At 57.3% G+C, this 23,520-nt stretch overlaps 1 protein-coding gene across 1 annotated transcript in view; it reads left to right on the forward strand.

Moving 5' to 3' along the window:
* Positions 1 to 15,194, forward strand: part of TESPA1 (thymocyte expressed, positive selection associated 1) — a 28,366-nt gene extending 13,172 nt beyond the window's left edge. Inside the window, exons 3-11 of the mRNA XM_044995128.1 lie at positions 559 to 601; positions 3,944 to 3,993; positions 4,341 to 4,394; positions 4,962 to 4,998; positions 5,440 to 5,541; positions 7,276 to 7,484; positions 9,112 to 10,355; positions 11,651 to 11,735; positions 14,176 to 15,194. Of these exons, the coding sequence (XP_044851063.1) occupies positions 559 to 601; positions 3,944 to 3,993; positions 4,341 to 4,394; positions 4,962 to 4,998; positions 5,440 to 5,541; positions 7,276 to 7,484; positions 9,112 to 10,355; positions 11,651 to 11,735; positions 14,176 to 14,333 (1,982 nt within the window). The 3' untranslated portion in view covers positions 14,334 to 15,194. The remainder of the gene's footprint in view (positions 1 to 558; positions 602 to 3,943; positions 3,994 to 4,340; positions 4,395 to 4,961; positions 4,999 to 5,439; positions 5,542 to 7,275; positions 7,485 to 9,111; positions 10,356 to 11,650; positions 11,736 to 14,175) is intronic.
* The last annotated feature ends 8,326 nt before the right edge of the window (positions 15,195 to 23,520 follow it).

Raw genomic sequence — 23,520 nt, forward strand, 5'->3', positions numbered from 1 at the left:
GCCCTGGGCAGAACAACACCTGCCCCGCCACCTTTTCAGATCTGCAAAAACATCCCTGAAAAAGTTCAAGTAACTGGAAATTTTTTTCATCAAATGACCCTGGCTCCTGATTCCAATGACCCCATTCCAGATCTTGTGCCCAGCCCTGTGGCTGCTTCCCTGACCCTAACAGCTCATTCCTGAGGCCATGGCCCCCAATCCCAACCCCTGTCCCTGTTCCTGGGGCTGAAACGTCTCCCTGCAGAGTGGCCAGGGCTGGGACTGGACTTTCCCTCTTGGCCTGGCACCCTCTGTCTACAGGAGGAAGATGCTCAGTGCTCATCCCGAGAGGTGAAGCTCCCAGCCAGTGCAGAGCCCACTTCCTAGGGAAATCCATGGAGACCCCCAGGCTGGTGCACCCACCCTGCTCATCCCAACGAGCTTGCTGTTCTGGGTTTGGCCATGGGGAGGTCATGGGGCTGTTGGCACTGAGAGGTGCAGGGTGGGAGTGCGGGGCTGGGAAGGGGGCAGGGAAGGGCTCTCCCTGGTTTATCTGATGGACTTTTGTATTTCCAACAGGAAGCTCCTCCAGCAAGATTGAGACCTGGCTGCAGGACTGTGGGTGAGTCCAACTGCCCTCTGTGTGTAAGAGTGTGTGTGTGTGTGTGTATGTGTGTGACTGCTGCCACCTGCTCTGTGTATGTGTATGTATGTGTGTGGCTGCTGCCACCTGCTCTGTATGTGTGTGATAGAATCATAGAACCATAGGGTTAGATGGGACCACAAGGGTCATCTAGTCTAACCCCCTGCCAAGAGGCAGGATTTGTTTTGTCTAAACCATCCCAGACACATGGCTGTCCAGCCTCCTTTTGAAAACCTCCAGTGAAGAAGCCTCCACAGCCTCGCAGGGCGTCTGTTCCACGGTCCTACTGTTCTTACAGTAAGGAGGTTTTTCCTGAGATTAAATCTATATCTGGTGTGCTGTAGTTTAAATCCATCACCTCTTGTCCTGCTCTCTGTGGCAAAAGAGAACAACTTTTCTCCATCTTTTTTACGGCAGCCTTTCAAGTATCTGAAGATTGCTATCACTACCTGAAGGGGTTTCCAAAGAGGATGGAGCTCAGCTGTTCTCAGTGGTGGCAGATGACAGAACAAGGGGCAATGGTCTCAAGTTGCAATGGGGGAGGTGTTGGTTGGATATTAGGAAAAAACTATTTCACTAGGAGAGTGGTGAAGCACTGGAATGAGTTATCTAGGGAAGTGGTGGAATCTCCATCCTTAGAGGTTTTTAAGGCCCGGCTTGACAAAGCCCTGGCTGGGATGATTTAGTTGGGGTTGGTCCTGCTTTGAGCAGGGGGTTGGACTAGATGACCTCCTGAGGTCCCTTCCAACCTTAATATTCTATGATTCCCCTCTTAATCTCCTCTTTTCAAATTAAACATATCCAGTAGCTTCAGCCTTTGCTCATATGGCTGGCATTCCACCCCTTTGATCATCTTCATTGCTCCCCTCTGGATCTTTTTCAGTTTTTCTCCATCCTTTTTATACAATGGTGACCAAAATTGGACACAGTACACCACGAGACCTAGCCAATGCCGAGTAGAGTAGTGCTATCACCTCCCATGACTTGCATCCTATGTCTCTGTTAATTCACCTAAAATTGCATTTGCTTTTTTTGCAACAGCAGTGTGTTGCTGAGTCACGCTGAGGTTGTGATCCACCACAACTCCCCGATCCTTCTCAGCAGTGCTGCTGCCAAGCCAGTTATCCCCCATTCTGTATTTGTGCATTTGGTTTTCCTTCCCTAAATGTAGCACCTTACATTTGTCTTTGTTGAATTTCATTTTGTTGTCTATAGCCTAGTTCTCCAATTTATCAAGATCCCTTTGAATTTTAGCTCTATCCTCTGAAGTGTTGGCACCCCCACTCCCGCCCCGCAGCTTTGTGTCATCTGCAAATTTGATCAGTATGCTCTCTATACCAACACCCAGGCAGGGCCACCCAGAGGATTCAGGGGGCCTGGGGTCTTCAGCGGCGGGGGGCCCCCGCCACTGAATTGCCACGGAAGACCCGGAGCAAGTGAAGGACCCCGCTCCAGGGGCCCCGAAAAACTCTCATGGGGGCCCCTGCAGGGCCTGGGGCCTGGGGAAAATTGCCCCACTTGCCCCCCCTCTGGGTGGCCCTGCACCCAGGACATGGACAGCGCATAGCATAGGCTGGGGAAGGCCTCCCCAAACAGCCCCATGTGATTCCGCCCATGTTCCATCCCAAGGCCCCCTCCTGCTTGCCGCTAGTTGTCTGAGCCCAGGCAGGCTGCCTCCTCTTCTGGGAAGCCTGCTGGGTGGGGCTTGGGGTGGCTGGGGCCGCGCTGCCTGGTGCATCAGGGTTTGGGGGGGGCACATGCCGCCTGCCCACCCACCCGGCACTCGGGCAGCCCAGGGCTGGTGTGGAGGATTACTGGCGGTTGCAGGGGAGAGGGTCTCTGCACTTCGGCAAGGGAAGGAGGGTGGGAGGGACAGGACGGGACGGGGGCTAACCTCACCACACTTGTGGTTCACCCACCACCCATAATCCAGGCCATTAATAAAGATTTAAAATAACATCAGACCCAGAACAGATCCCTGTGTAACCCCACTCAGGACCTCCTTCCAATCTGACATCATTCCACTAATAGCTACTCTTTGTTTGCGGTTGTTTAATCAATTATGTATCCACCTAATGGTAGTTCCACCGAGCCTGCATTTCTCCAGCTTACTTATCAGAATGGCATGTGGGACTGTGTCAAAAGCCTTGTTAAAGCCCAGGTATATTATGTCCACTGCATTCCCCCATCCACCAAATCAGTTACCCTGTCAAAGAAGGAAATCAGCTGGTTTGGCTTGATTTATTCTTGGTAAATCCATGCTGGCTGTTAGTGATCACCCCTTCATCCCTGCCCCCATCCCCACCCCCATCCAGCCCTCCCCTCGCACTCATCCCCACCCCATCCCATCACCCCTACCCCATCCCAGCCCTCCCCTCGCATCCATCCCCACCCCATACCATCACCCCTACCCCATCCCAGCCCTCCCCTCACACCAATCCCCACACCATACCACCATCCCTGCCCCATTCCAGCCCTCCCCTCACACTGATCCCCGCCCCATCCCAGCCCTCCCTTCACACCGATCCCCACCCCATACCACCATCCCATGAGTTAGTTGGGGTTGGTCCTCCCTACCCCCCATCTCAGTCCTCCCCTCCCCCTCATCCCAACCACACTCACCCCATTATCATCCTCATCCTTGCCCCCTCCCACCCATCCCATCCCACCCCATCCCAGCCTGCCCCAACACTCATCCCAAACCCTCACACCTGTCCCCACCCCCTTACATTCATTACCAACCCCATCCCAGCTCGCCCCCTACACACATCCCATCTCTCCCTTCACACCAGCCCCAGCACTCCCTTTATCTCCATCCCTGCCTCCATCCCAGTCCTCCCTCACCCCTATCCCCATCCCCTTCACACTCATCCCCACCCCATCCCAGTCCTCCCCACGCCCCCATCCCCACGTCCAACCCCATCCCAGCCCTCCCCTTACACCTTTCCCCATCTCCTCACGCCCATCCCCATTCCAGCCCCTTCTCTCAAACCCATCCTGCCCCCTTCCCCACACCCATCCCAGCCCTCCCCTTGCATGCTTCCCTACCCCCATCCTTGCCCCCATCACACCCTTTCCCACCCCCATCCTGTCCCTCCCTCACACCCGTTTCACATCACTCCCTTTTTCCTTGGGGCTGGATGCCTTGTACTATCTGGGGGCAGAGGGGCTCAGTGAAGTTAAAGGAGTAACAAGTTGCATTGCGGGCAGTAGGAAGAGACCCCCTCAGTCTGCAAGGGGCTTGGGGGTGCTGGGGAGACTGTGACACTGGAAATAACAATGACATTGATAGCTGCTAACGGGCTGTTCTCTCTGGCTCAGGACGTCCATGGAGGTCCTGCCTGAGGAGCCTGGCCTGCCTGCCCCCTATGGTAGGTTGCTTTCCCCTGTGCTCGGCCCCTTCCTGGTGTCAGGAGCGGGCACTTGGAGCTGGTTTGAGCTGTGGAGCTGAGAGGGAATGGTCCTGGGGGAGGGAACCACAGGCTCAGCTGGGATGGGGGGGCAGAGCCCCTGTGCAGGTCACTGCATGTCACCAATCACGACCCTGTGCAGGGGTCAGCCTATGGTCGGTGAGCCCCACTCATCGGGGGGCAGGGGAAAGTCCATGGACCGTGCTGCTCAGCCCTGGGTGCCCTGAGCGCTCCCAGAACCAGGACCCCCTTTGCTGCCAGTGAGCGCCCAGCTCCCAGGGATCTGCTCAGCCATTGCTCTCTTGCAGGATGCAGCAGTACCGGGACCAGCTTTGAGGATGACTTGACACTGGGAGCGGAAGGTACCAGCCGTGAGGGATGCCAGCTCCCAGACGGTTCCCCCGACAGCAGGGAGTGAGGCCAAAGTCACCCCTGGTGTGGGGCAGTTCACATCTGCTCTCACCAGTGTCAGCCACCATGGGGCAGCACAGCCCTGATCCCAGCAGGCGTGTCATTTCCCTGCCACCTCCACTGGGAGGAGACCAGGCACTTGGGATGAGCCGAGCCCGAATCCCCTGGCTTGTGTGGGGGAGAGGGCTTGTGGGAGGAGGCTGGATGTGCTCAAATCCCTTTTCCCTCCCTCAGCAGTTTGATCCCCCATTGCCCCCGGTCCAGCACGTCAGACCCAGCCACCCTGTACAGCATCTCGTAAACACCCTGACCAGCCTGGGCCCAGGAACCTTGGCAAGGGCAGCTGGTTCTGGGCCAAAGACACCGCGCTGACTCACTCTCCCCAGTGCCCCACGTGAGGCCTGTCTCTGGGTGCCCAAGGCAAGGGGAGCCCCAGGGGATGGGGGTGCTTGGGGTGCCAAGCTGGGATTCGGAGACACCCCGCGTTACTCACCCATTGCTTCTCCTCGCTCTTCCAGCTCTGTTGTTACCTAGGAATGAAAAAGCCGCAGGCAGGTGAGAGTCCTGAACCCCCCCACACTACCCCAGGGAACTCTGAGCTCAGGCTTCCCCCCGCCCCAGCCAGCCCTGAGCACAGGCCCTTGTGCCCTCACAGGTCCTGCACCAAGGCTGCCCACCCCCTCACGTTCCCTCACACCTCGTCTCCACCTGCCAGCCCATACCTGGGCAGGAGCACGCCCTGCGTGGCCCACCCCGCACCTGCAGGCCTCGCTCCCAGCAGCCCCCTTGAAACCTTCCCCCATATCAGGCCCTGCACCATGTCTGTGGGCCTTGTACCCAGTCGCAGGGCCTGAGCCCTGGAGTGATGTAGGACAGGATCTGGTGCACGGGTGTTACTGTCCAGGGGATGGTGACCAGGACCCTGGCTGGGCATGACCTGGCCAGGCCACGCTATCCCTAACTGTTTGTGACCCTCCCCTGCCTTCTCTCCCTCAGCAGGACCCTGCTGGAGAAGCCCTGGCCAGGCCGGTACCTCCACCTCGGGCACAGCATGGCATCCAGTGCCATCTCCGGTGGCACCAACAAGACCACCTCCAGGTAGGACCCCGAGGACCTCAGGACAGGACCCCAGGGACTGGTTGGTACTTCCCAGGGGCAGTGAGTCCATCTGGCCTTCAGCACTGCTGAGGCAGCTACAGCCAGTCCTGGCCTCTCGGGGAGAGGGGGCTCAGCTGCAGCCAAGCCAGATCTCTTGGGGGTCCTTCAGCCACAGCCAAGCATTCCCCTTTGGTGTCTGTAGAGCAGCAGCAAATTCCTTGGAATAGCCCCCACCTCAACCCAACAGCCTCCAACCTGAGACCCACTGGCCTCAGCCAGGGCGCTTGGAGAGGAAGGCCCAGGGCAGATAGGTAATGGGTGTAGGGGGGTATGGGGCATGGGGATGAGGTGTGGCAGTGGGGATGGTGTTTGGGGATGGTGCGTGGGATGGGGCATGAGGGGGAGCATTGGGGATGGTGTTTGGGGTGGCTCATATTCACGGGGAGTGTGTGGGAATGGGATATAGTGGGGGGTGGGGGTGGGGACGGTGTGTGTGGATGGGGTGTGGGGATGGTGGGGACGGTGTGTGTGGATGGGGCGTGTCAATGGAGATATAGTGGGGGGTGGGGGTGGGGACGGTGTGTGTGGATGGGATGTGGGGATGGTAGGAATGGTGTGTGTGGATGGGGTGTGACAGTGGGGATGGGTTATGCTGGTGAGGATGGTGTATGTGGATGGGGCGTGTTGGTGGGGATGGGTTATGCTGATGGGGACGGTGTGTGGAGAAGGGGTGTGGGGATGAGTTATGCTGATGAGGATGGTGTGTGTGGATGGGACGTGTTGGTGGGGATGGGTTATGCTGATGGGGATGGTGCGTGTGGATGGGGCATTGTGTGGGGGATGGGTTATGCTGGTGGGGACGATGTGTGCGGATGGGGTGTGGGGATGGGTGATGCTGGTGGGGACGATGTGTGCAGATGGGGTGTGGGGATGGGTAATGCTGGTGGGGATGGGGTGTGTGCGGATGGAGTGTGTGGATGGGGCGTGTTGGTGGGGATGGGTTATGCTGGTGGGGATGGTGCGTGTGGATGGGCCGGGGAGATGGGTTATGCTGCTGGGAATGGTGTGTGTGGATGGGGTGTGACAGTGGGGATGGGTTATGCTGGTGAGGATGGTGTGTATGGATGGGGCGTGTTGGTGGGGATGGGTTATGCTGATGGGGACGGTGTGTGTGGATGGGGCATTGTGCGGGGGATGGGTTATGCTGGTGGAGACGATGTGTGGGGATGGGTGATGCTGGTGGGGATGGGGTGTGTGCGGATGGGGTGTGTGCAGATGGGGCGTGTTGGTGGGGATGGGTTATGCTGGTGGGGACGGTGCGTGTGGATGGGCTGGGGAGATGGGTTATGCTGCTGGGAATGGTGTGTGTGGATGGGGTGTGACAGTGGGGATGGGTTATGCTGGTGAGGATGGTGTGTGTGGATGGGGCGTGTTGCTGGGGATGGGTTATGCTGGTGGGAACGATGTGTGCGGATGGGGTGTGTGGATGGGGTGTGTCGGTGGGGATGGGGTATGCTGGTGGGGACGGTGCGTGTGGATGGTTGTGGTGCTGGGGACCTGGTGGCTGGGACCTGGTGGTGAGGATGGGCATGGCAGTAGGGACATGCCATAGGGATCGGTTATGCCAGTGGGGATGGTGTGTGGGGATTCCCCCTGCTCTGACCGCTGCCCCAGCAGGAGGGGTGATCCAGCCCCATCACTCTGTCTCAGTGCACCGTGTCACTCTCTCTGCAGTGTCTCTGAGATCCTGGAGCGGTGCCAGGAGGACGCTGAGGAGATTCTCTACAACTTGGGCTTCGTGCAGGACGAGCCTCAGGCAACAGCCCGGATCCCGGCCCGGTTCTTCTCAGCTCCTTCCCAAGCCAAAGGCATAGATTTCCAGCTCTTCCTGAAGGCCCAGGTGCAGCGCCTGGAGATGGAGGATCCCTGCCTAACACTGGCCAGTAGGTGTTGCTGGGGTTACCTCTCCCACGGGGATGCCTGGGCACTCCAGAGGAGCCTGGATAGCTGGGGGTTAAAGCAGCCTGGCCGATAAACCTGCAGTCAGGGGTAAGAAGCCATGAGCTGTGCCCAAGGCTGGGACAATCTTTGAGCCCTGCCACCCTGCCTAGCCAAGCCCAGGTTACTGGCCAGTCACTGTACTCAAGGGATTCATACCCGTGGTGCCAGAGGCAGGATCCCATCTCAGTCACTTCTTCGTCTCAGAGACCGGTGCTTGGAGCAGAGGCATGGGCTGGTCTGCTCTGGGGCTCTGCCCGGGGTGGGGATAGGATGTGCCAGTGGGGAAATGAGGTGTTGGGACGGGTCGTGGCAGTGGAGGATGGTGTGGGGGACCTAGTGGTAAGAGCAGGACATTAGAAGTCAGGACTCTTGGGTTCTATTCCCACCTCATCCCACTCTGAGCAGGTCAAGTCGCTTCCCCTCTAGTGTCTCAGTTTCCCCACTTGTGAGCTGGGCAGAACGCAATCATAGAATCTCAGGGTTGGAAGGGACCTCAGGAGGTCATCTAGTCCAACCCCCTGCTCAAAGCAGGACCAAACCCAACTAAATCATCCCAGCCAGGGCTTTGTCAAGCCTGACCTTAAAAACCTCTAAGGAAGGAGATTCCACCACCTCCCTAGGTAACCCATTCCAGTGCTTCACCACCCTACTAGTGAAAAAGTTTTTCCTAATATCCAACCTAAACCTCCCCCTCTGCAACTTGAGACCATTACTCCTTGTTCTGTCATCTTCTACCACTGAGAACAGTCTAGATCCATCCTCTTTGGAACCCCCTTTCAGGTAGTTGAAAGCAGCTATCAAATCCCCCCTCATTCTTCTCTTCTGCAGGCTAAACAATCCCAGTTCCCTCAGCCTCTCCTCATAAGTCATGTGTTCCAGCCCCCTAATCATTTTTGTTGCCCTCCGCTGGACTCTCTCCAATTTATCCACATCCTTCTTGTAGTGTGGGGCCCAAAACTGGACACAGTACTCCAGATGAGGCCTCACCAGTGCTGAATAGAGGGGAATGATCACATCCCTCGATCTGCTGGAAATGCCCCTACTTATACAACCCAAAATGCCATTAGCCTTCTTGGCAACAAGGGCACACTGTTGATTCATATTCAGCTTTTCGTCCACCGTAACCCCTAGGTCCTTTTCTGCAGAACTGCTGCCCAGCCATTCGGTCCCTAGTCTGTAGCAGTGCATGGGATTCTTCCGTCCTAAGTGCAGGATCCACTGTAGTGAAGCACATGGAGACCCTCTGACCCTTGGGGAGTTGTGTTTCTGCCCCACCCCCCACCCCTCCGGAACCCCCTTCAACCAATACTGAACGGGCCATCAGAAGAGCCTGGCTACTACAGTCGGGTTCCACTCACCAGCTTCCCACAGCAACCCTGCTAATAGATCCACAGGCATCCAGGCCAGCAGGGACTGTTCCAAGCACCTAGTCCAGCCTTGGGCATGGCCCAGGCGGGAGAATGCCCCCAGGGACTCCTGCCTCTGGTTCTGTAACTTCTGCTTGGCCTTGAGCATCCCCAATCTCTGTCTAGTGTCTGACCTTCCTCTCTCTCCTTTCCATGCTGCCAGGTCGGTTCCAGCAGGTGGAGGCACTGGCTGCGACGGCGGACGCCTTCTTCTGCCTCTATTCCTATGTCTCCAAGACCCCCCTGCGGAAGATTTCGCCGGCCCAGGTTTTCTGGGCCTGCCCAGAAATTCCCAACTTCTGGGTTGTGCCCGCAAAGGCCGAGGCTACGTCTCCCGTGGACCGTCTGAAGAAAGCCATCTCCAGGATGTGCCTGTACACCTCACCCAGAGCCGGGTCCCCGCGGAGAGCTAGCAGGGCACCCAGCTGCCGGAGGAGCAGCCTGGGCAGTGTGGTACAGGAGGTGCTGGAGAGGGCGAGGGAGGAGCGGTTCCGATTTGACCAAACAGATATAGAGGATGTGGAAGGGGCAGCCTGTGAGATGCCCACGGGGACATTCGAGTGCCAGCATAGAGTGGAGAGCTCCGTCCAAGAGCCACCATCACTGGAGCTGGCAGAGCATGTTTTGGAGCATCTCTCCCACAGAGGTGAGGCAGCCCCCATTTCTCCAGGAGGGAAAGGAAAGCTCCACGCAGTGCCAGCCCCACCAAGGCTGCAATGGGCCCCACAGGGGCTACCTGCTGGCACAGTTGGGGCATGTGCAGCGGGGGTGGGTAGTCCAGGCTACCAGGAGAAGAAAGGCCCTGGAGAAGCCCCTATGGAGATGGCTCCTTCCAAATGGGAGGTCTCCATGGACGCGTCCTGCCCCTCAGGGGGAGCAGGGTCTGGTGAGGAGGGTTCCTATGCTGGAGGCATGGCTGCACCACGGGCTTGTCTCATCCCCTCTCCTGGGACACACTACACGGCCACCAAAGGCATGGGCACTGTCGGGACAATGTGGTTCCATCTGGAGCCCAGAGAGGGGCTCAGAAGTGAGGCCGGGTTTGCCTTAGACTTGTCCAGGGCCCTGAGCAGTGATAATGCAGGCTCCTGCATAGCCCGGCTGCCCCACCCAGGGGGGCCCCCAGGGAAGGATGGGCTGAAGGCCTACGGAGGAGCTCTCATGTGCCCAGAGGAGCTGAGGGCTGAAGGCAAAGGACACTCACCGCACAGAGGGAGCTCCCACACGTGTGGCTCCCTGGACGTGGCACATCCCCAGGAGCAGGACACCAAAGTCCCAGGGCCAGCGTTGCTCTCCCTGGAGGAGGTTCCTGCTTCGTGGGTAGCAGGCGGGGGCTCCATGCTCCATGGGCCCTGCTGGGCACCAACGCTGCCCCTCCAGGAGGATGATTCTTTTGAACTGGAAGAGGTTGGTATAGACATGGGGATGCCCTGAGCCTAATCACTGAGCCCCTCATGTATGTGGGGGGGGGGCAAGTTCCACCCTCCGCCTGCAGGGAGTGCCCCGTAGATAGCCATGGTCACTGCATCCCTGCACTGCATGCAAGCCTCAATGGCCCGGCCCCTGGCCCCGTGCGCCTGTACCTCCCCACCTCCTCCAGCTCCCAGCACGCAGCACTCAGCTCCCACAGCAGGGAGTCTGACTAGGCCAGCGCAACACAGGGACAGCTGGCCATGCCCTCGCCTGGTCACAGACTATAGGATGCACCAGCTTCCTGGGACGGATCCACTGCAGGGCAGCTGTGGGCCACGTGCAGGGAGCTGCCTTGGTGGGGCTCGGGGGCACAATTTGACCCTTTCTGTTACCTGGGCACAGTGAGAGTTCAAAGAGCCGGAATGACAGGATGACGGGAGTGAGAGCTGGCTAGACAGAGGGCAGCTGGGCTCCGGTGCAGCAAATGTCCCTGACACGCTAACAATGATCCAGGCTGTTTGTGTTTGAAAGATCGAAAGCTTTAAATGAAGCAGGTCCCAGGAGGGGAGGGAGCCGAGGATGATGGGGTCGGCCTCCTATATCAGCTGGGGAGGAAGATGCAGGTGGAACAGAGGCAGTGACACACACTCGTGTCTCTTTGAAGCACTAGCTAGTGCAATGAGTCCGTCCAACAGGATTCTGACAGAGCCCCTTTGCGGCAGGGCAGCTGCTGCCCACCCCCTGCCCCTTCAGCGAGTACCCAGGCTATTGCATCCTTAGCATCCTCCACCTGGCACGCACCTGTGCATGCGCACACACACACACACACACACACACACACGCTGGCATAGGTGCTGCTCTTTGGGTGCTCCGGGGCTCAAGCACCCATTGAAAAAATAGGGGGTGCTCAGCACTCAGAGGGCTGGATTAATGTTTTGTGGGCCCTGGCTCCCGGACTGTGACCCCGACCCCCCCTCCGCTTGCACTCCACCCTGAGCCCCTCTCCCCTCCCGGCCTCTACTCCCCAGGCGCTGCCCACGCTCCACCTGCAGCCCCCATCCCCACTTGGCCTCTTCCCCTGGAGGCCACGCCCGCCGCTCGCACAGAGGGGAGGGGAGGTCGGAGGGGAGTCAGTGCCTGTGCACTTGGGGCTCATTCTCTGCAGCAGGGGCACTAGCCTCTCTCTCTCTCACACACACACAGAGTTGCTGCTGCTGGCCCCTGAGTGTCCCCCTCCCCCCCAGTGCCATGCCTGCACTCTCACCCACTGTGCGGTTTCTTGCTTTCAGGTGCAAAGCACCAGTGAGGATGAGGGTGGCACCCCCGAGGCAGCAGCCTGGCTGCCTGCACCCGCCTTGACGAGACATCGGAGGCGTAAGTAGGCTCCTTGGCTCTGGCTTGAGCCATGCACAGGGAATGGCCTTGCTCCGGCTGCCAGCCAGTCTCCGCAGGGGGATGGTTCGGGGCACTGGGCCCTGAGGGGAGGGGCAGCGGCGATGTCTCGGGGGCAGGGAGCCTCTGCGGAGCTGCCTGCCCGTGGGATGGGCCAGGCCTGGCTCTGGGCAAAGCCCAGCTCCTCCAGCCCCATTTGGAGCCGGTGGGCTCTGTACCCTATGGCCTGGAATCCTGCACCCCGATACACACCCCTTGTGCCCCTCAGAGCCAGGCAGTCTGGGAGCCAGGAGGGCAAGCGCAGGGGTGTCAGAGCCGCACGAGACAGGGGAAGCTGAGAATGGTCGAACGTGATCCAGCAGCTGGAAGCTGAAGCCAGACAAATTCAGACTGGGAGTAAGTTGCTGTACATTTTTAACAGCAAGAGGAATTAACCATCAGAAGAACTTCCCAAGGGTACTGGTGGGGTCTCCATCACTGGCAATTTTTAAATCCAGCTTGGATGTTTTTCTCAAAGATCTACCCTAGGGATTGTTTTGGGGGCAGGTCTCTGGCCTATGTGACACAGGAGGTCAGGCGAGATGATCACAATGGGCCCGTCTGGCCTTGGAATCGGTGAATCTATAAGAGCCCAACTGACCCTGGAGAGCGTGTCTTGGTCAGCTGAGTGCCTGACGGGGAGCGCCCTGGACAGCAGAGTGGGCCCAGCCTGTGGGAGAGCAGTCAGCCCCCCCCCACGGCCCCACACCCAGCCCCTTGCACACGACCTTCAGCCTTGCACGTGGCCCCCAGCCCCTCACACAGCCTGGCCCCCAGCCTCCAGCCTCCAGCCCTGCACACAGCTCTCAGCCCTGCACGTGGCCCCCAACTCCTCACACAGCCCTGCCCCCAGCCCCGCACACTGCACACGGCCCTGAGCCATGCATATAGCTACCAGCCCTGCACGTGGCCCCCAGCCCCTCACACAGCCCTGCCCCTCAGCCCTGCACCCAGCACCCTGCACACGGCCCTGAGCCCTGCATACAGCTCCCAGCCCTGCACGTGGCCCCAAGCCCTGCACGCAGCCCCCTGCCCCTCAGCCCTGCACCCAGCACCCTGCACACGGCCCTGAGCCCTGCATACAGCTCCCAGCCCTGCACGTGGCCCCCAGCCCCTCACACAGCCCTGCCCCTCAGCCCTGCACCCAGCACCCTGCACACGGCCCTGAGCCCTGCATACAGCTCCCAGCCCTGCACGCAGCCCCCTGCCCTGCACGCAGCCCCCTGCCCCTCAGCTAGGGTTGCCAACTTTCTAATGGCACAAAACCGAACACCCGTGCCCAGGCCCTGCCCCAGCTCCATCCCTTCTCTGACGCCCCGCCCCGCTCGCTCCATCCCTCCACCCCCCCCCATCGCTCACTCTCCACTACCCTCACTGGGGCAGGGGATTTGGGTGCAGGGGGCTATGGGCTGTGGGCTGTGGGTGCGGGCTCCAGGTGGGGCCAGAAATGAGGCGTTCAGGTTGCAGGAGAGGGCTCCAGGCTGGGGCAGGAGGTTGGGGTATGTGGGGGGTTGAGGACTCTGGATGGGGGTGCAGGTTCTGGGGTGGAGCCAGGGAAGAGTGGTTTGGGGTACAAGAGGGGGCTCCGGGATGGGGCCGAGGGGTTCAGAGTGCTGGAGGGGGTGCGGTCTCCAACTGGGGGTGTGGGCTCTGGGGTGGGGCCAGGATGAGAGGTTTGGGATGGAGGAGGGGACTCAGGGTTGTGGCATGGAATTGGGGTGCGGGCTCCGGGAGGGAGTTTGGGTGCACGAGGGGACTCCAGGCTGGGACAGAGGGTTGGGTTGCGGGAGAGGGTCTGGGGTGCGGGGTCCTGGCAGCACTTACCGTAGCTCCCAGGAAGCAGCCGCCAGGTCCCTGCAGTCCCTCGGAGCTGCGGAGCCGCCACTCAGGGACTTAGCCCCGGGCCCTCGCTGCGCTGCCGACCAGACTTTTAACGGCTGCCGACCGGAGCCACCAGGGTCCCTTTCCGACTGGGCCTTCCAGTCAAAAACTAGACGCCTGGTAACCCTACCCCTCACCAAGCCCCTCACCCAGCCCCGCACCCAGCCTTGCACACGGCTCCCACACTGCACATGACTCCCCCCGAACCCTGCACACAGCCCTGCACACGGCCCCCTGCCCTGCACGTGGCCCCCAGCCCTCCACACAGTCCTGCACGTGGCTCCCAGCCCCTCACACAGCCCCCAGCCCTGCACACGGCCCCCTGCCCTGCATACAGCCACACACACAGCCCCCAACCCCCACACACAACTCCCAGCCCCTCCCACAGCCGTGCACACAGCCCCCAGCCCTGCTGGTGTGGAGTGTGCAGAGCGCTGTGGTTTTCACGCTGATGCCCTGAAAAGAGGTGCCCAGTCTCAGTCTTTGTTTCCCTTGGCTTTAGGTTTCATGCTCCATGCCCACAGTGCGCATTCTGACAGCAGCGGTTTTGTGGAGGAGCCGGCGCCCAGCTCAACGCCCACCACCCAGCTTCCTGACACAGCCTGCTCCGAGCTCGGCAGGCCAGTGGGGGGCCCATGTGGCACAGGGCAGGCTGTGTAGGTCAGGACTCCCTGGCTGAGAGAACTCATCTGAGCAGGAGGAAGATGTCTGCTGTCTCCAGGCCACACACTTCTTCCACGCAGCCTGTCCCAAGCCCCTTCATGAGCCATGACAGGGTCCGGGCACGATCCCTGGGGCAGCAGGATCACAGATTCCTGGGCCTGGGAACAGCAGGATTGTACCTCAAATCCAGACAGCACCAGGCAGCCAGGGAAACCCATGACCCTGGGCATGGAGCAGGAGGCACCCACCAGGGATCCAGGGTGACCCAGAGCATGGAGCAGGAGCACCCACCAGGCAGCCAGGCCAACCCATGGCATGGAGCAGGGGGCACCCACCAGGAATCTAGGATGACCAAGAGCTGCAGAGTGGGTGGGGCATCCACTCCCCAGGCCGAGCCTGGGGGCAGGTGGACAGCCACCTGCCAGGCAGCCATGGTGACCCAAGGGTGCAGAGTGCATGGCAGGGGTACCCACCCACCAGGCAGCCAGGGTGACCCTGGGATGAGGGGGAGGCGCAGCTCTCTGGTGTTTAAAAAAGAAAATTTGACTCAGAACTTTTGCCAAAAACAGCAGAAAATCATCCCCTAGTTCGCCAGCGAGATCAGTAACCCTTGGGACACAGCGATGGCCTTGCCAGGGTGATGATGGGGTGGAGTTAAGGAGGTTTCTCTGTTTTTGTTGAGTGCCCCCTGCTGACCCAAATGGGGAATTGCTTGGCTCCACAGGCTCCATGTGACCTGCGGCTCATCACTCGCAACCTCACTAGCACTTTGGAACTGGTTCTTGTTACACATGCTGTAGCGCTTGCAACACTAGGACAGCTGGGATCCTGCCTGGGAACAGCCCATGCACACTGTAAATAAACACATGGAGAGGACGTCTGTGCACCTTTAATGCAGCTGTATGAATGGACACAAGTGAGAGTTACTTTCCTCCAGCTTTGGGCATCCCACACACTTGGGCTCAGTGTGGAGGCTGGGCGTGGGGGGACAGAATTGATCACCTGGGTTAATTTGCCAATCCCAGCAACATCAGTCTGCCTTACTCCCCCAGAACCAAGGAGCTGTGGCGTGCTCTAGTGGTTAGAGCAGGGTTTGGGAGTCAGCCTGCCTACATTCTACTCCTGGCTCTCAGGGTGGAGGACTCCTGGGTTCCATTCCTAACCCTGCCACTCACTGTAGTGAGTCACTTCCCTTCTTTGTGCCTCAGTTTCCCCATCTGTAGCATGGCACTAGGTCTGTCTGGTTCCACACCCCGCTCTTGGCTCCCAAGAGCTGCACCTGTAGGTAGCTTTGCAATGTCCGAACCAGCTGCTTCCAGCAACTTTTCCCCCCTGGATTGTTACTTTACTTCCTGCCGTGGGGACCCAGCTGTGCTGCCCTCGGCATGGACAGCGCCCCCCAGGGGTCGGGCTCCATGCTGCTCCAGCACAGCCCTAGAACATCTGGGGTGTGGGGTGGGGGGTGTGACTGTTCAGTTCAGTTCTGATCCTTTTCCAGCTCAGGCTATCCCTGCCCCACCTACAGTGGCTGAGCCCTCCCAGATACTCGCCACAGCTCTGCAAGACGGGGAGGCATTGTCCCCACTTACTGATGGGGAAACAGGCCCTGAGAGACTAAGGGCCAGATCTGCAGAAGAGATCAGCCCCCAGCAGCTCCCATTCTTCTCCACAGGGGTGGGGTGGTGGGCATTCTCCACTGTCTCAACAGGGGACGGGGGTTCTCTATTGTTCTACTGGGGGATTACCCCATCCCCACTCCACTCCTTCCCCCAAGTCTCCACTCTGCCCTGCCTCTTTCTGCCCCCTCCCCCGAGTGCACCCCAACGTTGCTCTGACCCCTCCACCCCAGTGCCTCCTGCATGCTGCTGAACAGCCGATCGCGGCAGGCAGGAGGTGCTGGGAGGGAGTGGGAGGAACTGATCGGTAGGAGCACCGGTGGGTGCTGAGCCCCCACTATTTTTTTTCCATGGGTGCTCCAGCCTCAGAGCACCCACAGAGTTGGCGCCTATGCCTTTGAGGGCTCTGGGTCTGTGCCTGGACCAGAGCACATTCGTGAGCAGCTTCTCATGCCTTTTCCCACCCATAAGGGCTGGGCCCCCCCAGGGTAAATGTCCTTGCCCAGCGCTGGGAGCAGGTTCTGTCAGGAGTGGAGTGAAGAGTCCAATCCAAGAGGGCGTTAATCCCAACAGGTTTGACCGTCCCTGTGCTGGCGGGAGGGGACGTGGCACTTAGTTCACTGTCCCTAGCAGCACTAGTCACCCAAGCCTGCACTGTGTGTGTGTGTGTGTGTGTGTGTGTGTGACATAAGAGGATAAGAACCTACTGCTCCCATCAGCTAGTGGGGATGCTTTTTTAGCTCTAGCTGTTGTCAAGGATTATGCTTTTAGCACTGATGACCCGTGGTTCAGTCCCCACTGAAGACCTGGGCAGGGGGTTCATTAGAGCTACATGAGAGTGTAGCACAGGAAAAGACGAGTAACGCAAGCCATGCAGCTCATTACCATCACCACAGCTGTAACAGCCCCCAGCCTCCACTTAGAGTGGGTTTGCTCAGAGCAGGGTTAGACAGAAGGATTAGAGCAGGTTTGGACAGACACCACCCCATGGTTCCCCACCGCAGCCCCAGAAAGGGGGGTGTAGCCAGGGTTGGAGGGGCTCAGAGATGGCTCTAAGGGCCCCTAAAAACAGCTCATGCCAATCCCAGCTACTGTTTCCTTCTTCAGTTTCTGAGCCAGCAAATAAGTGTTTACAGGAAATCCACCAGCCAAGCAGCGATTTGCAGGCAGAGCTGAGCACAGTGTGAAGCGTGACATGGTTTTGCTGCTCCCGGATCCCGTGGGTGTGAATGGGGTTTCCAGCCAGTGAAAGTTCATCTATGGGACTGTTTCTGAAAGGGAGAAGATGCCTTCCCTGCACTACAGTCTGCCCCGGCCCCCGACTGGGGCTCCCACAGCCAGACCCGGGGCCTAGCACCCATCGGGGCTCCCACAGCCAGACCCGGGGCCTAGCACCCATCGGGGCTCCCACAGCCAGACCCGGGGCCTAGCACCCATCGGGGCTCCCACAACCCAGCCCGGGGCCTAGCACCCATCGGGGCTCCCACAGCCAGACCCGGGGCCTAGCACCCATCGGGGCTCCCACAGCCCAGCCCGGGGCCTAGCACCCATCGGGGCTCCCACAGCCAGACCCGGGGCCTAGCACCCATCGGGCCTCCCACAGCCAGACCCGGGGCCTAGCACCCATCGGGGCTCCCACAGCCCAGACCGGGGCCTAGCACCCATCGGGACTCCCACAGCCCAGCCCGGGGCCTAGCACCCATCGGGGCTCCCACAGCCAGACCCGGGGCCTAGCACCCATCGGGGCTCCCACAGCCCAACCCGGGGCCTAGCACCCATCGGGGCTCCCACAGCCCAACCCGGGGCCTAGCACCCATCGGGGCTCCCACAGCCAGACCCGGGGCCTAGCACCCATCGGGGCTCCCACAGCCCAGCCCGGGGCCTAGAACCCATCGGGGCTCCCACAGCCAGACCCGGGGCCTAGCACCCATCGGGACTCCCACAGCCCAGCCCGGGGCCTAGCACCCATCGGGGCTCCCACAGCCAGACCCGGGGCCTACCACCCATCGGGGCTCCCACAGCCCAGCCCGGGGCCTAGCACCCATCGGGGCTCCCACAGCCAGACCCGGGGCCTAGCACCCATCGGGACTCCCACAGCCCAGCCCGGGGCCTAGAACCCATCGGGGCTCCCACAGCCAGACCCGGGGCCTAGCACCCATCGGGACTCCCACAGCCCAGCCCGGGGCCTAGAACCCATCGGGGCTCCCACAGCCCGACCTGGGGCCTAGCACCCATCAGGGCTCCCACAGCCCAACCCGGGGTCTGCACCGATCGGGGCTCCCACAGCCCAACCCAGGGCCCTGCACCCATTGGGGCTCCCATAGCCCAACCCAGGGCCTGCACCGATCGGGGCTCCCACAACCCAACCCGAGGCCTGCATCGATCGGGGCTCCCACAACCCAACCCGAGGCCTGCATCGATCGGGGCTCCCACAACCCAACCCGAGGCCTGCATCGATCGGGGCTCCCATAGTCTCCTGGGAAGAGGCAAATTAAGATTTATTGGCGCCCTGGGCACAAAGAACATTAGGACCCCGACCCCACCCTGGGGCCCTGCCCCCTGCTCCTCCCCTTCCCCCAGGCCCCATCCTCTGACCTGGCCAGAAGCTGGGCTGTGCTAAGAGTTGCACAGGGAACCTGGGCTACTGTGGGGAGCCCCGGACCCTCCATCTGCCCTGGGCAGTGCACCCAAGGGGGCAGGGCCAGGGGCCAGGGGCTACTCTCAGGCACCCCGGCACCCCATCCAGGGCAGGTGGAGGGTCCAGGGCTCCACACTGCTTCCTGGGCTCCCTGGGTAGGTCTTACCACAGCCTAGGGTCACTATGTCCCATTTTGGCTGGGACAGTCCCCTTTTTAAGCCCTGCCCCCGAGATACAAATTTTTTTGGCAAAAGAGGGCATATATCCCATTTGCTCTTGCAAACTTGGCTCCTCTGCTTTGAGGCTGTGACAGTCCCAGTGTCCCAGGAACCACACAACAGGCCCCACTTTAAGATCTTGCCAGCAAGTTAAAGAAGTATGGATTGGAGGAATGGACTATAAGGTGGATAGAAAGCTGGCTACATTGTCGGGCTCAATGGGTAGTGATCAACGGCTCAATGTCTAGTTGGAAGCCAGTATCAAGCGGAGGGCCCCAGGGGTCAGTCCAGCCTGGGGCTGGTTTTGTTCAACATCCTTATTAATGATCTAGATGATGGGATTAATTGCACCCTCAGCAAGTTTGCAGATGACACTAAGATGGGGGGAGAGGTAGATACACTGGAGGGTAGGAATAGGGATATGAGTCAGCAGTGTGCCCTTGTTGCCAAGAAGGCCAATGGCATATTGGGCTGCATTAGTAGTATTGCCAGCAGATTGAGGGAAGTGATTATTCCCCTCTATTCGGCACTGGTGAGGCCACACCTGGAGTGTTGTGTCCAGTTTTGGTCCCCCTACTACAGAAGGGGTGTGGACAAATTGGAGGGAGTCCAGCGGAGGGCAACGAAAATTATTAGGGGGCTGGGGCACATGACTTACAAGGAGAGGCTGAGGAACTGGGGTATTTAGTCTGCAGAAGAGAAGAATGAGGTGGGATTTGATAGCAGCCTTCAACGACCTGAAGGCTGTTCTCAGTGGTGGCAGATGGTAGAACAAGAAGCAATGGTCTGAAGTTGCAGTGGGGGAAGTCTAGGTTGGATATTAGGGAACACTATTTCACTAGGAGGATGGTGAAGCACTGGAATGGGTTACCTAGGTAGGTGGTGGAATCTCCATCTTTAGAGGTTTTTAAGGCCCGGCTTGACAAAGCCCTGGCTGGGATGTTGGACTAGATGACCTCCTGAGGTCTCTTCCAACCCTGATATTCTGTGATTCTATAATCTTGGCTATAACTAATTTTCACTTTATTGGGTGATTTTGCACACACTTACACTGGAATCCGGCTAGTATCAGAGCAGATTGAGTCATCAACCACAGCCTCTGACAGTCGATCGCGATCTCCAGCCACTAGAACTCCATAAGAACATAAGAACGGCCATACTGGGTCAGACCAAAGGTCCATCCAGCCCAGTATCCTGTCTACCGACAGTGGCCAATGCCAGGTGTCCCAGAGGGAGTGAACCTAGCAGGTAATGATCAAGTGATCTCTCTCCTGCCATCCATCTCCACCCTCTGACAAACAGAGGCTAGGGACACCATTCCTTACCCATCCTGGCTAATAGCCATTCATGGACTTAACCTCCATGAATTTATCCAGTTCTCTTTTAAACGCTGTTATAATCCTAGCCTTCACAACCTCCTCAGGCAAGGAGTTCCACAAGTTGGCTGTGTGCTGCATGAAGAAGAACTTCCTTTTATTTGTTTTAAACCTGCTGCCTATTAATTTCATTTGGTGACCCCTAGTTCTTGTATTATGGGAATAAGTAAATAACTTTTCCTTGTCTACTTTCTCCACATCACTCATAATTTTATATACCTCTATCATATCCCCCCTTAGTCTCCTCTTTTCCAAGCTGAAGAGTCCTAGTCTCTTTAATCTCGCCTCATATGGGACCCTCTCCAAACCCCTAATCATTTTAGTTGCTCTTCTCTGAACCTTTTCTAATGCCAGTATACCTTTTTTGAGATGAGGAGACCACATCTGTACACAGTATTCGAGATGTGGGTGTACTATGGATTTATATAAGTGCAATAAGATATTCTCCGTCTTATTCTCTATCCCTTTTTTAATGATTCCTAACATCCTGTTTGCTTTTTTGACTGCCACTGCATACTGTGTGGACGTCTTCAGAGAAGTATCCACGATGACTCCAAGATCTCTTTCCTGATCCCTTGTAGCTAAATTAGCCCCCATCATATTGTATGTATAGTTGGGGTTATTTCTTCCAATGTGCATTACTTTACATTTATCTGCATTAAATTTCATTTGCCATTTTGTTGCCCAATCACTTAGTTTTATGAGATCTTTTTGAAGTTCTTCACAGTCTGCTTGGTCTTAACTATCTTGAGCAGGTTAGTATCATCTGCAAACTTTGCCACCTCACTGTTTACCCCTTTCTCCAGACCATTTATGAATAAGTTGAATAGGATTGGTCCTAGGACTGACCCTTGGGGAACACCACTAGTTACCCCTCTCCATTCTGAAAATTTACCATTTATTCTTACCCTTTGTTCCCTGTCTTTTAACCAGTTCTCAATTCATGAAAGGATCTTCCCTCTTATCCCATGACAACTTAATTTATGTAAGAGCCTTTGGTGAGAGACCTTGTCAAAGGCTTTCTGGAAATCTAAGTACCCTGTCAGAGGGGTAGCCGTGTTAGTCTGGCATGCATCTGATGAAGTGGGTATTCACCCATGAAAGCTTATGCTCCAATACTTCTGTTAGTCTATAAGGTGCCACAGGACTCTTTGTCGCTAAGTACACTATGTCCACTGGATCCCCCTTGTCCACATGTTTGTTGACCCCTTCAGAGAACTCTAATAGATTAGTAAGACACGATTTCCCTTTACAGAAACCATATTGACTTTTGCCAAACAATTCATGTTCTTCTACGTGTCTGACAATTTTATTCTTTACTATTGTTTCAACTAATTTGCCCGGTACCGACATTAGACTTACTGGTCTGTAATTGCTGGGATCACCACTAAAGGCCTTTTTAAATATTGGCGTTACATTAGCTATCTTCCAGTCAGTGGGTACAGAAGCCGATTTAAAGACAGGTTACAAACCATAGTTAATAGTTCTGCAACTTCACATTTGAGTTCTTTCAGAACTCTTGGGTGAATGCCCTCTGGTCCCGGTGACTTGTTACTGTTAAGTTTATCAATTAATTCCAAAACCTCCTCTAGTGACACTTCAATCTGTGACAGTTCCTCAGATTTGTCACCTACAAAGGACGACTCAGGTTTGGGAATCTCCCTAACATCCTCAGCCGTGAAGACTGAAGCAAAGAATTGGTTGTTTAGCAGGCTTCCTGCTTCTGATTACTCAAAAAACATTTTGTTATTACCTTTGGCATTTTTGGCTAGCCGTTCTTCAAACTCCTCTTTGGCTTTTCTTATTACATTTTTACACTTAATTTGGCAGTGTTTATGCTCCTTTCTATTTACCTCACTAGGATTTGACTTCCACTTTTTTAAAAAGATGCCTTTTTATCTCTCACTGCTTCTTTTACATGGTTGTTAAGCCACGGTGGCTCTTTTTTAGTTCTTTTAGATCTTTTACTGTGTTTTTTAATTTGGGGTATACATTTAAGTTGGGCCTCTATTATGGTGTCTTTGAAAAGTGTCCATGCATCTTGCAGAGATTTCACTGTAGTCACTGGACCTTTTAATTTCTGTTTAACTAATCTCCTCATTTTTGCAAAGTTCCCCTTTCTGAAATTAAATGCCACAGTGTTGGGCTGTTGAGGTGTTCTTCCCACCACAGGAATGTTATTATATTATGGTCACTATTTCCAAGCGGTCCTGTTATAGTTACCTCTTGGACCAGATCCTGCGCGCCACTCAGGACAAATCGAGAATTGCCTCTCCGCTTCTGGGTTCCTGTACCAACTGCTCCAAGAAGCAGTCATTTAACATATTGAGAAATTTTGTCTCTGCATTTTGTCCTGAGGTGATGTACCCAGTCAATATGGGGATAATTGAAATCCCCCACTATTATTGAGTTCTTTATTTTGATAGTCTCTCTAATCTTCCTTAACATTTCATCATCACTATCACTGTCCTGATCAGGTGGTCAATAATAGATCCCTACTGTTATATTCTTATTAGAGCATGGAATTACTATCCATATGAGATTTTTACTTCATTTCATTCTACATTTTCTTTCACATATAGTGCCACTCCCCCGCCCCCCGCACAACCTGTTCTGTCATTCCAATATATTCTGTACCCTGGAATGATTATGTCCCATTGATTGTCCCCACTCCACCAGGTTTCTGTGATGCCTATTATATCAATATCCTCCCCGCCTGCCCTGGCCCCGTGTTGCTCCTGGAAGCAGCCAGCATTCCCCTGAGGCTCCTGGTGGGGGCAGGGGTCTCCGCACAGCACTGCCTCCGCAGCTCCCATTGGCCGGGAATGGGGAACTGTGGCCAATGGGAGCTGCGGGGATGGTTCCTGCAGAGAGGGGCAGGGCATGGAGCCACGTGCCCTCCCCCCTGAGGGGCTGCAGCACACAGGCATGATGGGAATGGCAGGGAGCCAGGGCAGGTGGTGAGCCTGCCTTAGCCCCACTGCGCCAACCACCAGGAGCTGCCCGAGGTAAGTGCCTCCTGCACCCCAAAACCCTGCCCCAGCCCTGAGCCCCCTCCCAGAACCAGCAGCCCATAGTCCCACCTGCACCCTGAACCCCCTCCTGTACCCCAAACCCCTGCCTCAGCTCTGAGCCCCCTCCCAGAACCAGCATCTCGTACCCCCTCCAGCACTCCAACACTCTGCCCCAGCCCAGAGCCCCCTTCTGTACCCAAACTCCCTCCCAGAGCTTGTACCCCTCACCCCTTCTTGCATCCCAACTCCCTGCCCGAAGCTCAGCCCAGAGCCCCCTCCCACAGTCCAAACCCCTCGGCCCCAGCCCAGAGCTCACCCCCTC

The sequence above is a fragment of the Mauremys mutica genome, chromosome 20 (genome assembly GCF_020497125.1).
Source record: "Mauremys mutica isolate MM-2020 ecotype Southern chromosome 20, ASM2049712v1, whole genome shotgun sequence".
In the NCBI taxonomy this organism is placed as follows: Eukaryota; Metazoa; Chordata; order Testudines; family Geoemydidae; genus Mauremys; species Mauremys mutica.